Below are 16,218 nucleotides of genomic sequence, written 5' to 3'. Positions count from 1 at the left end.
CTGGGATGCTTGTATCTTGGCTTCGATCATCAGGCAGGGAATCCTGCAACACACAAGTACAACAAGTGTTAGTACCAGCCACCACAGTTTACATTCATTGGCATCAATATTTTATATGTTGAGGTAATTGACCTCCCCCTGTCCTCAGAGGTCAATGCTAGACATCTGTAAATAACTACCAACACTGTGTAGAATATGTAGACACTTTTATTGGAACACAAATGCATGGTTTGTACATCATAAACATGTTTACCATTAACGAATGAAGCCAAACATCAATATTTTGCTATTTTGAGGTCATTGACCTCACGGTCCTCAGAGGTCAAATCTGCCTTACCTCCCGATCTGAAAATGAAGCTTATGGCATGTACTAACACTGGTAGAAATTTCATGCTTTAGTCATAATTTGCACAATTCTTATGATATGAGAGATTATCAGCTGTACTATAACAGCCTTGTTCTAACTAATTGATTTTTTATATTTGATTGCAAAATAATTATCTTATGACGTCATAATGACATCATAAATCTTTTAAACATTGTCTAAAATGAAAAATGACAATTGGATTGAATTCCTTGACCTCGGAAACATATATTTCGATGTCAAAATGCACTTAACATCCTAGTTCTAACGAATTGATTTTTTATATATGATTGCAAAATAATTAGCTTATGTCGTCATAATGACATCATAAATCTTTTAAGCATTGTCTAAAATAAAAAATGACAATTGCATTGAATTCCTTGACCTCGGAAACATATATTTCGATGTCAAAATGCACTTAACAACCTAGTTCTAACTAATTGATTTTTTTTATATATGATTGCGAAATAATTAGCTTATGTCGTCATAATGACATCATAAATCTTTTAAACATTGTCTAAAATGAAAAATGACAATTGCATTGAATTCCTTGACCTCGGAAACATATATTTCGATGTCAAAATGCACTTAACAACCTAGTTCTAACTAATTGATTTTTTAAATATATGATTGCGAAATAATTAGCTTATGTCGTCATAATGACATCATAAATCTTTTAAACATTGTCTAAAATAAAAAATGACAATTGCATTGAATTCCTTGACCTCGGAAACATATATTTCGATGTCAAAATGCACTTAACAACCTAGTTCTAACTAATTGATTTTTTAAATATATGATTGCGAAATAATTAGCTTATGTCATCATAATGACATCATAAATCTTTTAAACATTGTCTAAAATAAAAAATGACAATTGCATTGAATTCCTTGACCTCGGAAACATATATTTCGATGTCAAAATGCACTTAACAACCTAGTTCTAACTAATTGATTTTTTTTATATATGATTGCGAAATAATTAGCTTATGTCGTCATAATGACATCATAAATCTTTTAAACATTGTCTAAAATGAAAAATGACAATTGCATTGAATTCCTTGACCTCGGAAACATATATTTCGATGTCAAAATGCACTTAACAACCTAGTTCTAACTAATTGATTTTTTAAATATATGATTGCGAAATAATTAGCTTATGTCATCATAATGACATCATAAATCTTTTAAACATCGTCTAAAATAAAAAATGACAATTGCATTGAATTCCTTGACCTCGGAAACATATATTTCGATGTCAAAATGCACTTAACATCCTAGTTCTAACTAATTGATTTTTTTTATATATGATTGCGAAATAATTAGCTTATGTCGTCATAATGACATCATAAATCTTTTAAACATTGTCTAAAATGAAAAATGACAATTGCATTGAATTCCTTGACCTCGGAAACATATATTTCGATGTCAAAATGCACTTAACAACCTAGTTCTAATTGATTTTTAGCCGCGTCGCAGACGCTGCTCATAGAGTGCACTCTGCTGTTGTTGTTGTTGTTACCACCCCCTTCTTCTTCTTCTTCTTCTTGTTGTTGTGCTTGCAGAGAAGACAAAACCTCAAAGCTCCACCCATTCTGGGAACCATAGCTCCACCCATTCTGGGAGAGACTTCATATAAACAAATATCCACCATTTTATTAACTCACATAGCTTTGAGGCCTGTTTTGTAGGCCCGTAGTGTCTTCCTCTCACACAGTTTTCTTTCAAATCAAATTCGATATATCATTTCATTTTTCACAGTCGCCAACATAGTTTTAGACTCGGTTGAAAAAAAACGGGAAGAAAATCCGATGAAAGTTGCCCTTGAAAGAACGAAATGAATTCTCAAAGGCCTGTAACTTCAAGTCCATTGACATATATTTTTTTAAAATCGCGGCATGCTCAGACATACACCGCCCGAAATAAGAGCCGGGAAAATGCCGAGATATATATATTTTGATTAAATCGCGGCATGCTTAGTCATACACCGCCCGAAATAACAGACGGGAAAATGCCGAGATATATTAAAAATTCGTCCATTTGATGACAATCGTCACGATTAAATATTTAATTTATACGTCGTCACAATAATGTGGAGAGAGGAGCATAGCTTCGTTCACGTGTCGCCACATACGGGAAATTGCCGAGATATATATTTTTTTACATCGCGGCATGGTCAGTCATACACCACCTGAAATAACAGACGGGAAAATGCCGAGATATATTAAAAATTCGTCCATTTGATGACAATCGTCACGATGAAATATTTAATTTATACGTCGTCACAATAATGTGGAGAGAGGAGCATAGCTTCGTTCACGTGTCGCCACATACGGGAAATTGCCGAGATATATATTTTTTTCAATCGCGGCATGGTCAGTCATACACCGCCTGAAATAACAGACGGGAAAATGCCGAGATATTAAAAATTCGTCGCCACACACAGGAAATTGCCGAGATATATTTTCACTTTGCACAAAGATAACATCAAGTAATCGAATCAATAGGAATGTCCTGTGCCTATAACATCGACGTTTTCGGCACAGCTGCATCTAGGCATTGTGTAACATCGACGCGGCTTTTGTTTTAATTAAAACTTTTTGTACTTGTTTATATATGATTGCGAAATAATTAGCTTATGACATCATAATGACATCATAAATCTTTTAAACATTTAAACAAAGCGTGAATTTGACACCCAACCTCGAACAGTTCCTGGAGCCTAAGGTATTCATTAGCAAGAGAGCTGCGAGGATTTCAACCTTGGACAGCAAATCGAAAGATCCCAGATCATGTTTCCAAGGTTTCCAAGGGAGACGGGACGGAGACGGGAGACGGGACGGACACGGGAGACGGGACGGACACGGGAGACGGGACGGACACGGGAGACAGGACGGACACGGGAGACGGGACAGAGACGGGATGGAGACGGGATGGAGACGGAGACGGGAGACGGGAGACGGGACGGAGACGGGCGACGGGAGACGGGAGACGGGACGGGACGGGACAGAGACGGGACAGAGACGGGACGGAGACGGGACAGAGACGGGAGATGGGACGGAGACGGGAGACGGGACGGAGACGGGAGACTGGACGGAGACGGAGACGGGACGGAGACGGAGACGGGACGGGACGGAGACGGGCCGGAGACGGGACGGAGATGGGAGACGGGAGACGGGACAGAGACGGGACGGAGACGGGAGACGGGACGGAGACGGGAGACGTGAGACGGGACGGAGACGGGAGACGGAGACGGAGACGGAGACGGGACGGAGACGGGAGACGGGACGGAGACGGGAGACGTGAGACGGGACGGAGACGGGAGACGGAGACGGAGACGGGACGGAGACGGGAGACGGGAGACGGGACGGACACGGGAGACGGGACGGACACGGGACGGAGACGGGAGACGGGACGGAGACGGGACGGAGACGGGAGACGGGACGGAGACGGGACGGAGAGGGGAGACGGGACGGAGACGGGACGGAGACGGGAGACGGGAGGGAGACGGGAGACGGGAGGGAGACGGGAGACGGGACGTACACGGGAGACGGGACGTACACGGGAGACGGGACGTACACGGGAGACGGGACGTACACGGGAGACGGGACGGACACGGGAGACGGGACGGACACGGGAGACGGGACGGACACGGGAGACGGGACGGAGACGGGACGGAGACGGGACGGAGACGGGACGGAGACGGGACACGGGACGGAGACGGGAGACGGGAGACGGGCGACGGGACGGAGACGGGCGACGGGACGGAGACGGGACGGAGACGGGAGACGGGACGGAGACGGACGGACGGGAGACGGGACGGAGACGGGAGACGGGACGGGACGGAGACGGGAGATGGGACGGAGACGGAGACGGGAGACGGAAGACGGGACGGAGACGGGACGGAGACGGGAGACGGGAGACGGGACGGACACGGGAGACGGGACGGACACGGGAGACGGGACGGGACGGGACGGAGACGGGAGACGGGACGGACACGGGACGGAGACGGGAGACGGAGACGGGAGACGAGACGGGAGACGGGACGGAGACGGGACGGAGACGGGACGGAGACGGGAGACGGGACAGACACGGGAGACGGGAGACGGGACGGAGACGGGACGGAGACGTGAGACGGGACACGGGAGACGGGACGGAGATGGGACGGAGACGGAGACGGGACGGAGACGGGAGACGGGACGGACACGGGACGGAGACGGGAGACGGAGACGGGACGGAGATGGGACGTAGACGGGACGGAGACGGGACGTAGACGGGACGGAGACGGGACGGAGAGGGGAGACGGGACGGAGACGGGAGACGGGGGGGCGGGACAGGACGGAGACGGGAGACGGGGGACGGGACGGAGACGGGGGACGGGACGGAGACGGGAGACGGGAGACGGGAGACGGAGACGGGAGACGGGACGGAGACGGGAGACGGGAGACGGGACGGAGACGGGAGACGGGACGGAGACGGGAGACGGGACGGAGACGGGAGACGGGACGCAGACGGGACGGAGACGGGAGGGAGACGGGACGGAGACGGGAGGCGGGACGGACACGGGAGGCGGGACGGACACGGGAGGCGGGACGGGCACGGGAGGCGGGACGGGCACGGGAGGCGGGACGGGCACGGGAGGCGGGACGGACACGGGAGGCGGGACGGACACGGGAGGCGGGACTGACACGGGAGGCGGGACGGACACGGGAGGCGGGACGGACACGGGATGCGGGACGGACACGGGACGGACACGGGACGCGGGACGGACACGGGACGCGGGACGGACACGGGACGCGGGACGGACACGGGAGGCGGGACGGACGCGGGACGGACACGGGACGCGGGACGGACACGGGACGCGGGACGGACACGGGACGCGGGACGGACACGGGAGGCGGGACGGACGCGGGAGGCGGGACGGACACGGGAGGCGGGACGGACACGGGAGACGGGACGGACACGGGAGACGGGACGGACACGGGAGACGGGACGGACACGGGAGACGGGACGGACACGGGAGACGGGACGGACACGGGAGCTGTCAGCACCTCCGCCGCCGCACTGCGCAGTGCTCCCACAAGGTGTACTCCAACTTCGTCCGGATTCCAACCGTTGCCTCTGCACCAGTGGTGTAGTCTAATTTTTTGTAGTGGGTATACTGTGATTTTTCCCTTCCAGCCTCAGTCATCCGTCCCAGAGCGACGCGCCCCAGAGCGACACCCCATAAGCACCACTACACTCACTAATGCATACAGTAGGTGACGTCAGATCCAGGTCACAGGTCACGAAAGCCCCAATGCCATTAGTCAGTGCTTCTTAACACAGACGGGGTGAATTTTATCAAATCAAATCAAATTTTATTCATATAGCGCATTTTAGGAATGAAAGTTATTCATATAGTGCATTTTCGGAATGAAAATTATTCATATAGCCCATTTTATGAATGAAAGTGTGAAAGTTCTGTCACGAAACTATGTTGTTACGTATCCTCGCGCATTTTTAAGTGGGTATACGGAAATCCTGGACCTTTCCTAGTGGGTATACGGCGTATACCTGCGTATCTCGTAGACTACACCACTGCAGTCTGCACACGTATTCAAACTGCGCCAGGTACGCCCTCAGATCGCTCTTGTCTTGCCGTCGTACGGCGCGAGTGGGACCTTGTGGGCGCCCGAAGGCCGGACCCCGCGCGTCACTCTTTGCGGGATCGACACGAATGTGTCCATCTCGCATGATTTTACCGATTCTTTCCGAGTTCCAGAATTATGGTGGGCGGTCCCAGTATTGTGTGGGCGTGGCTAATTGTAATCGTGTGAGGTCATAATAGTCCGATCAAAAACGACTTGGCCTCATTGTTCAAACGATTCGAAGGTGAGTGGTTCGAATACATTGTCGGAGCGCGATATTTGTGGATAAATTATGTTTTAGAGAAGAATCCGTTGCCGGATTATAGGTTTTTAATTGTCTCAATCGAAGCAAAAAGTAAAATAGTACATTACTTCACTAATCCTCTAATGACCTCCCGAATCTCATACAGCAAGCGGCGCATGCTCGACCAGCTTTGAATGAATATTTTCAACGTCCACTGGAAACGACCACTGGAAACGAACATAATTGTGAGTTATTGCACATGTTGTTTTACATCGTTCAGTTTGATGGACACGTTCGATTACCAACTTGGCAGGATGTACACCATGTTAAGGATAAGCTTCCAAGGAATGACCGGGCAGGGGTGGTGTACAGGGTTCCCTGTGTTTGTCGGGTTGAATATATTGGTGAGACAGGGAGAACATTAGGACAACGTGTCCATGAGCACAGCAAGGCCTTCGACTGCAACTTTCCAAAGCGATCTGCCATTGCCAAACATGGTCTTCAGGCTGGCCAAGTTCCCCTTTGGGATAATGCCAGCATTTTGGGGGCAACCCCCAGTAAACGAAGGAGGATTTTGGAGGCATGGCACGTGGAGGAGTCTGTGGTGTCGCTCACAGAGGAGGTGTTGGACTTACCACCAGCTTTTGGCCGTCTCATGCAGAAACGGACCAGAGAAACTGCGTCACCAAGCATATAAATTATTACCAATCATGTTGTTTATTTTTCATCGATTTATTTGAATTATGCTAAGTTTTGTTTGATTCAACATGTGATTTAACGGTTGTTTTGATGTGACATCCCAAGGTGTGGTTTCAGTGGTGCAACGGTTTGGATGTACGGTTTAAATTTGAATGGCACGAGTTGTTCCAGAATGGCATTGATTGGTGGTTCGGTGTCCCCGCCTCTTTTTCCCTTTTCTAAGGGAGGATATAGTTGTTTTGCTTTACTCTTGAGAAACGTCAGTGGATGCACGTTTATCTGTGTTGCTGATCGAAACGTCGAGCAGTTGTTTGTTTGCTCATTAAAGGTTGGAGAACTAAAAATGGATTCATTTGATTTATATATATATATATATCAAATGGTTGAGAGGGAGGTGAGAAGAAAGGAAGAGAAGGGGAGATATGTGAAAGCAGTCGGTCAGGCACAGCAAGGTGCTTGGACTAAGTGGGAAGGTGTGCGGGTGAGGATGTTGAATTGGCAAGAGATTTGGAGGATGGAGCCAATATTGTTGAATTTCCTGTTGCGGGCAACGTATGATGTGCTTCCGTCACCAGTAAACTTGAGATTGTGGGGGTTGTTGCAGGAGGAGAGATGTTATTTGTGTGGAGATGTTAGATGTTATCTAACATCTAACATGTTAGAGATGTTATCTCCCCTTCAGGTCCAAAATCAGATCCGGCCTATCAGTGGGATACAAAACGTAAACTGTTCAGCGTGGTGGAGGTACGCTCTCCACCGAGTGCCGTTCTTGTTGATTTATGTATCTGCTTGCAGAATTCAAACCTGATCCACTGGTACAAGTATAAATTTTGTCTCTATTTTGCGTTACAGGAAGTTTCTCCATCAGCTCCCGAAATGGAACACGAACATTATAACCTTACGGTAAGGTCAGGGAACCCCAACGGTTGGGGCCCAACCTCAGCTCCACTTTGGATGCTTTATCTGTCAAAGTATGTCTCATTACATGTTTAAATCACCATTGTATTTTCTATTGTCTTTGCACATACGTGAGGAGTGCTTCCGCTATTATCACCAGAGGGGCGATTGCATCAATCGACAACAATATATTCACTCTCTGTGGAAAACCAATGAGGACCTCCTTGAAAAAATTCGGAATGGAGAAGAATACACCCGTAGTTTGCGTGCAGACCTTGCTGAAGCGAAAAAAATAGTGGATCGGCTAATGAGAGATCGGGGGCTGGTGAAAATGGAAAAATTAGGTGAGATTTGTTTCTCCTTTCTTTCAAAACATGATTCATGTTTATATTTTCAGGTGGTATGGCGGTTGACTGGTGACAGAACTTTATTGGTGGTGATATTCCAAAACAGAGTAACATCTTTCTCACATTTATCGATAAATCTCAACCACTCATTACTTTCCTTTCCGAAAACATTGTCATTTTAATTTTACAGATTTGAAAAAAAGAAATGATCGGCTTGAGACCGACAACGTCGACCTGGGCGAAAGTCTCGCGAAAGAGAGGAAAGAAAATGCCCAGTTGTTCAAACGCCTGCACGATGCCGAGCGGATGCTTGAGGAAGTAAGCTCAAGGGAGTGCCAAGTGCAAGAACTGGAGCATTCTCTCGCGCAAGAGAGGAAAGAAAACGCCCAGTTGTTCAAACGCCTGCACGATGCCGAGCGGATACGTGATGAAGAAAGCTCAAGTGAGTGCCAAGTGGGAGAACTGCAGCATTGTATCGCGCAACAGAAGAGACAAAAGGCCCACTTTGTCAAATGCCTGCACGATGCCAAGCGGATGCGTGATGAAGAAAGCTCAAGTGAGTGCCAAGTGGGAGAACTGGACCATTGTCTCGCGCAACAGAAGAGACAAAAGGCCCACTTTGTCAAACACCTGCACGATGCCGAGCGGAAGTTTAATGCCGAGGTAAGCTTTATGAAGTGAGAAACCTGGAGTATTTTTGGAGTTAAAAAAATAAAATAAAATATCGCTCGAAAGTGCCGATGCCTTTTAAAATTAATGACAGTTATATACAAGTTCACATTTGCATAAATAAATACAAAACAATTACCAGACATTTGAATACAAATACATCAAACAATTCCGGAAGTGTACGAATTTGGTGGAACAGCTTCTTCTTCTTCCTGATCGGCAACACACTGAACTCAGAAACGTGAGCCACATTCACTCAGCAACGTGAGCCACTCCCCTTCCTCTCCTGCCTCCCACTTCCCCTCCCCTTCCCTCCACCTCCCCTTCCCCCCCTCGAACTTCCCCTTCCCCCCTCCAATCCCCTTCCCCCCCTCGCCTCCCCTCCCCCAATCCCCTCCACCCTCCCCTCCCCCGCTTCCCCTCCTCTCTCCCCCTCCCCTCCCCCCTCCCATCCCCTCCTCCTCCACCCTCCCCTCCCCCCTCCCTCATCCCCTCTCCTCCACCTTCCCCCTCCCCTCCCCCAAGTTTTCCAATTTTGCAGTTTTTCCAAACATGATGGAATAATATTTACCGATATGAACAGTGATGTAGCTTTTGTTGAAATTCTACGTACCAGGAGAGAATAGATCGACTCCTGCCAAACTCTTCCGATATAAATGTGCCGCTCGAAGTAACACGGCAGCGTGTGCAAAGCGACTGAGAAACAGGTGTAGCGGCCACTTCTGTGTTACAGATTCGGCGCGCACTCTTCACACATAAACGTGCAACTGAGAAAGATGTGTAGCGGCCGTTTCCGTTTTGCATAAATCAATCTTTTTTGAAAATGGGCGCCATGTACTGTTTAGATTTTGATGATTTGCATGTGATATGATTCAACAGATGTTTATATGAATCGTTTTCAAATAAAAAAAGCCTTCAATTTCTGATATTTTGCTATTTTCATTTGGGCTTCCCAATTGAAGCCCCGCCCATAGGGCGGGTACCGTTGCGAGTTGGTACAATGAGCAAACACATATTTCAAATGCACATGGATGTCAGGAGGAAAAGCACTTTCTGCAGTAAAAAATAAAATAAAAGAACAAATTCAATCATAGCTCTCTTTTTTTTCTTTCTTTTTTTCCGACCAACCCTCACATTAACTACAAGACCTGTGTTTGTGTATCAACATATCTGTGTTACATGAAGTGTTGATCTCTCTTTTCATTGTCTGTTACAGGTCGTGACAAATAAGAAGGAAATACGACGGATTAATAATAATAATAATAATTCATTTATTTTGTATAGCGCTTTTCCAGAAGCCCAAAGGCGCTTTGACAGAGTGGAAAACATAATGCATAACAATACATGAAAACAACAATTGCAAAAAGACAAGAATCAAGAAAACAAACAGCAGCGATATACGGCATATATATAAGACAAGAATCAAAAAGACAAGACAAGAATCAATAGGGAAATATTTAAAGCAAAAGGAGGGAGAAGGAGAAGAGATAGTCAGGGGTTAAATGCTGTGGGTTGAATGTTGAATGCAGCGTTGAACAGGTGGGTCTTTAGTGATGTTTTGAATGTGGTGAGTGAGGAGGAGTCTCTGATGGTGTGAGGTAGTGAGTTCCAGAGGGTGGGAGCAGCGATGGAGAAGGCCCTGTCCCCCCAGGATCTGAATTTGGTCCGGATGGAGGGGGTCAGGAGGTTGGTACCAGCAGAGCGGAGGTTGCGGGTGGGAGTGTGTCTGGAGAGGAGGTCAGCCAGGTAGGATGGGGCCAGGTTATGGAGGGCTTTGTATGTCAAGAGGAGGATTTTGTACTGGATTCTCTGGGGGATGGGGAGCCAGTGAAGCTTGTAAAGGACGGGGGTGATGTGGTCACGGGTCCGGGAATGAGTGAGTAGACGGGCAGCGGAGTTCTGAATGTATTGGAGTTTATTGGTGATTTTTGAGGGTGAACCATAGAGGAGGCTATTGCAGTAGTCCAGACGGGAGGTGATGAAGGCGTGGATGAGAGTTTCTGCAGCCGTGGAGGAGAGGGATGAGCGGAGACGGGCAATGTTTTTCAGGTGAAAGAAGGCTGACTTTGTGATCTGTTTAGTGTATTTGTCGAAGGAAAGGGTTTGGTCAAAGATGACGCCAAGATTCCGGATGTGAGGGGAGGTGGATACTGGGATACCGTCGATGTTGAGGGCAAAGTTATGGGTGGATTTTGTGAGCGTTTTTGGGCCAATGATGATTATTTCAGATTTATCACAGTTAAGCTTGAGGAAGTTGATTTGAAGCCAGGATTTTATTTCAGTGATGCAGTTTGTCAGGATAGAGTGGGTGTCGGTGGAGACGGACTTGGTGGAGATGAAAAGCTGGATGTCATCGGCGAAGCAGTGGAATTGGAGACCATGACGGCGGATTAAGTGACCGAGCGGGGACAGGTAAAGGATGAAGAGGAGGGGGCCAAGAACTGAACCTTGGGGGACACCTTGGGGGAGGGGAGCAGTGGGGGATTTGCAGTTATTGATGGAGATGAACTGGCATCTGTCAGAGAGGTATGATTTAATCCAAGAGAGGGCAGTGCCGGTGACGTTAAAGGTGGATTCAAGTCGGGTGAGGAGGATAGTGTGATCGATGGTGTCAAAGGCAGCGCTGAGGTCGAGGAGGACGAGAATGTTGAGGTTGCCAGCGTCAGAGGAGAGGAGAAGGTCGTTGGTGATTTTGAGGAGAGCAGTTTCAGTACTGTGGTTGGAGCGGAATCCGGATTGGAATGTTTCATACAAGTTATTGGCAGAGAGATGATGTTTGAGTTGAGTGGCTACAGCGCGTTCCAAAACTTTTGACAGAAAGGGTAGGTTGGAGATGGGTCTGAAGTTGTTTAGGGTGTCAGGGTTTAGACCAGGTTTTTTTAGAATGGGGGTAACAGCAGCAATTTTGAGGGAAGGTGGGACGATGCCTGTAGACAGGGAGGAGTTTATTGTTGCAATGATAAGTGGAGAGAGAGCAGGGAGGGAGGCTTTGACAAAGCTGGAGGGGATGGGGTCAAGAGTGCAGGTGGCAGTTTTCATTCCTATGAGGAGTTCAGAGAGGTCAGTAGGAGAGATTGGGGAGAACCGAGACAGGGGATGGCAGGACAAGGGGGGGCAGGTGGTTGGAGGGGGAGCGGGTGCGGCGGTGGTCAAGCTGTTGTAGATGTTGTCAATTTTGCGTTGGAAGAAAGAGAGGAAGGAGATGCAGTTGTCTACTGTGAATGACTGGGTGGTGGTGTTCAGGGGGCGGAGGAGTTTGTTTATTGTCGAGAAGAGTGCTTTTGGGTTTCCGGAGCCAGAGTGGATAATTTGAGAGTAGTAGGCAGAGCGGGCGCGGGAGAGGGCATCTTTGTAGTGTTGTATGTGGTCCTTGTAGGCTTGGGAGTGAACTGTGAGACCCGTTTTATTGCGGAGTCTTTCAAGTTGGCGAGCACGAGTTTTCATCAGGTGGAGTTCAGGGGTAAACCAGGGAGCAGAATGGGTGAAAGAAACTGTTTTGGTTTTTACAGGCGCAAGCTGGTCAAGGCAGGAGGAGAGAGTGTGGTTGTAGTAGTCAGTGAGGTCGGAAGGGGTGTGGAGGTCAATGAAGGGAGAAGTGGACATTTTTTCAGAGAGGGTGGATGAGAATGAGGTAGGTGAAAGAGCGTTTAGCTTACGGAAGTTGATTGTGCGATAATGCCTTGGTGTTGGGGCGGGGATGTTGATGGTCAGAGTGATGGCTAAGTGGTCAGAGAGGGTGAGGTCGGAGCCATAGAGATGGTGCAAATTTAATCCAGTGGAGCAGACAAGGTCCAAAATGTGACCACGGATATGGGTAGGAAAGTCGACATGTTGAGTGAGGTTAAAGCAGGTGAGTAAATCAGTGAAGTCAGTGGTTATTGTGGAGTCAGTGGAGTCCATGTGGATATTGAAATCACCAAGGAGGAGGATTGAGGGGGAGAGGGAACATAGCTGGGTCAGAAAGTAGGAGAAGTCAGACAGGAATGATGGGTGTGGTTTGGGAGGGCGGTAGACGACAGCCATGACTGACTGCGTGTGACCAGAGAGTTTTAAAGCCAGGTGTTCAAATGATGGAGCAGATGAGATGGAGATGAGGTTGGTCTTGATGTCTTGACGGTGGATAACGGCAATTCCACCACCTCGGCCCTCCGAGCGTGGTTTATTGACGTAGGAATATCCATTGGGTGTGGTGAGGTTGAGTGTGTAGTAGTCCAGAGGTTGTTGCCAGGTTTCGGTGAGACAGAGAAAGTCCAGTTTGTTATCCAGGATGTATTCGTTCAGGATGAGGCATTTATTGTTGAGGGACCGGGTGTTGAACAGGGTGAGCTTGATGTTGTTTTGAACAGCAGGGATGAATTCAGGTGATTTAGCCAGGGTTCGTAGGCAAGAGGTGCGATCGTGTGGGTTGCTGTGACCAGGTGCGCTGGGACGAAGAGTGAGAGTGCGCTGAGCCGACCAGAGGACGGGGATGGAGTGACCTTAATGATGAATTTGCTCGGCGTGAGGCAAGTCTGAAAGAAAAAATGACCATTTTCTTATCAAGCAAGGGCGAGTGCCAAAAAAGAGAGACGAACATAGCCAAACAGAAAATCACCAAGTTGGAGAAGAAATTGCAAAAAAAGAACGATGAAGTGTTTAATTTGACGCAGCAGCTGCAAAATGAGAAGTGCGGTGCTGCACGGCAACGTCACCTCCAGAGTCGGACCAAGAAGAACTTCGATGAAATCATGATTGCCTCTCAGAAGGGGAGGAAAAATGTTTTCGAAATGGAAAAGCAAACAAAAACGCACCACACAGCTTATGAGGCCTGTGAGATGTGCAGGAGTGAAGAGAAACAGGTAAGTTATTCTTGGAGACAACCGAGAAATGAGAATAAAGTGAAACTGGTCCGAATACTCCAAATCCGAGATAATGTCAACTTGCAGGAGAGTAGCTTGGAGTTGGAGGAGCGCGTGGGGTTGATAATCATTCTGAACATATTTGAGGTTGACCCAAATTTACGATTTTGTGCTCTTTGGCTATTTTTCTTTATAAGACGAAAATAATCATGTTTGTCGTGTGGAATTTTGTTTATTCATAAGGTATGTTCATATAAAGTTGATCCCATGTTGCCATCTATAAATCTTGTGTTATCGTTTGAGAAGCTGATGGTAGAGGATGAGTCGAGTTTCGAAATACTTTTATCATCTTTCCCATGCATTCAGAAATCTCCTGGCAAATGCAAAAAAGTTTTGTCTTGGCTTTGCCCAGGAAAGTGCAACAGCAAGAAGACATTTTGAGAAGAACTGCTAAAGTGCCCATGATGTTGCGTCATCTATCATTTGTCGGAATGGTGAGATCTCTTGCATCATTTTGATTTCTGTAACAGCACGAGTTGATTACTTATCTTTGTCATCTCCAGAAGTCTAAGCGTGTGGAAGAGCGAAACTGAAGTGGGTGACAGTGGAATAGACTGAAAGTGGAGAAATAGAGCAGATGGAGGATATTGCAGTGAATTTGAAGGACTGATGGTGAAGGTTCTAAACCTTATAGTTAGGCAGTTAAGAGGAAGCATCGTTCATTTTTTCAGGAAAGCACCAAATTTGGCACAGATGTAGTATGGACCTATACAATTGTTTTCCTGAGGGGTGCCCAAAAATTCAGAAATTTTGAAATTGAAATTAAATCCTGAGGGGTGCCGTGAAAAAGGGGAGAAAACGGGTATTGATTCGAACTGTAGATTCTGATATTGTGGTCTTGGCAATAGCACACTACTTTACCTACCAGTCACACGGTGTGGAGGAACTCTGGATTGCCATTGGCACTCGTAAAAGCTACCGCTACCTTGCCATCCATAAAATTGCCACCGGCCTTGGCCGCAGGAAGTCCGAGTCTTTGCCATTATTTCATGCCTTCACTGGCTGCGACAGTGTCATTTTTTGCCCAAATTGGGAAAATGACAGCCTGGAAGGCTTGGGAGGCATACCCCAGCATCACGCAGACCTTTCATGCTCTCGCTTATAGGCCATCTGTGGACGCTATTACTATGGAACTACAGAGCATAGAAAGATATGTTGCCATCCTCTATGACCGGACTACCGAGATAAAGACAGTGAATGACATGCGCCGACACTTGTTCACGAAGAAGGCAAGAACAATTGATCACATTCCCCCAACAGCAGACGCCTTCGAACAACACCTAAAACGTGCATGTTTTCAGGCTGGACACGTATGGAGTCAGGCACTTGTGCCCTACCCAGAACTTCCATCACCAGCTAATTAGGGCTGGATGAAAACAGGGACTTCTTGGACACCAATTTGGACCACAATACCACTGATACAGGAGGCATGTTCAGAGCTTGGACCACAATACCACTGATACAGGAGGCATGTTCAGAGCTTACAAGCTGCCATTGTAAGTCGGCCTGTAAAGGCAACTGTAAATGCTCCAGGGCAAATCTGCCCTGCACATCACTGTGTGACTGCGATGGACAGTGCTTGTAGTACTACGCGTCTGTGCGAGAGCCTCCACCTTTCAAGTGCCCACGATATTTTAAGTTAAAACTGGAACTGTGTGTAACTTTGATTAATTGATACCATTTCGTTGTTATCAGAGACCAATAAAACAATGTGTATCACTTGGAATTGAAATTTTACCTAAAATACTATGAGAGATTCAAGGAAAATGGAAAAAAAGGGCGGTCATGTTGAAATTCAATATGGCGGCCACCAGGGGTTCTGAATTTTTGGGCGCCCCTCAGGAAAATAATTGCATAGGTCCATACTACATCTGTGCCAAATTTGGTGCTTTCCTGAAAAAATGAACGATACGCCCTATTTTTCGGTCTTAACTGCCTAAGTATTGTAACGAATTTGAGAAGTGAAACGAATTTGAGAAGTGTAACGAATTTGAGAAGTGTAACAGTTTTGAGAAAGTGTAACGAATGTGAAAAGTATGGTTTTGTTGTGTGTAACTGACCCTCGTAATGTAAAGAATGGTCGCAGCTCGTCCTCTTAGTTAATTCCATAAACCTACACACAGGACACGATATATCCTTTTAAATAGTTAGTCCCTTATTCTCTGTAGGCTAAGGATGTGTTTCCCACTAGTTTGACTCTTCATTGCACCGAATTAAATAAGAGTAGGCCCTCCGACGCCCCATGGCAGCTTCCAAGTGCCAGGTTTGCCACTTTGCTGCAATTGGCTCTTTAGGCACTTTGCTGCATTTTCATCTGCCGTCCACTTTGCTGCATTTGACTCCATTACGCACGAGGTAACGCCGAAGAAGAAAGGCGGGTCTCCACCTCGTCATAGAGGGGAGGAGTAAGTCGGCCCCGCTCATCCAACCCAGAACGAGGGGTTTGGCTTGAGAGGGCGGAGAGAGAACGC

The 16,218-nt window shown here is 47.3% G+C and overlaps 1 protein-coding gene across 1 annotated transcript in view; it reads left to right on the top strand.

Annotated features, from left to right (window-relative positions):
- Positions 1-5,836: 5,836 nt before the first annotated feature.
- The window catches only part of LOC144890644 (uncharacterized), a 13,142-nt gene continuing 2,760 nt past the window's right edge, over positions 5,837-16,218 (top strand). The window contains exons 1-8 of the mRNA XM_078771497.1: positions 5,837-6,237; positions 6,404-6,482; positions 7,789-7,839; positions 7,994-8,177; positions 8,371-8,843; positions 10,066-10,101; positions 13,334-13,687; positions 14,054-14,181. Of these exons, the coding sequence (XP_078627623.1) occupies positions 6,432-6,482; positions 7,789-7,839; positions 7,994-8,177; positions 8,371-8,843; positions 10,066-10,101; positions 13,334-13,687; positions 14,054-14,128 (1,224 nt within the window). The 5' untranslated portion in view covers positions 5,837-6,237; positions 6,404-6,431 and the 3' untranslated portion in view covers positions 14,129-14,181. The remainder of the gene's footprint in view (positions 6,238-6,403; positions 6,483-7,788; positions 7,840-7,993; positions 8,178-8,370; positions 8,844-10,065; positions 10,102-13,333; positions 13,688-14,053; positions 14,182-16,218) is intronic.

Source organism: Myxine glutinosa, chromosome 2 (assembly GCF_964187855.1).
Source record: "Myxine glutinosa chromosome 2, kmMyxGlut1.1, whole genome shotgun sequence".
NCBI classification, from domain to species: domain Eukaryota; kingdom Metazoa; phylum Chordata; class Myxini; order Myxiniformes; family Myxinidae; genus Myxine; species Myxine glutinosa.
The sequence above is the reverse complement of the archived record's forward strand: the minus strand, read 5'-3'. Positions and strand labels throughout refer to the sequence as shown.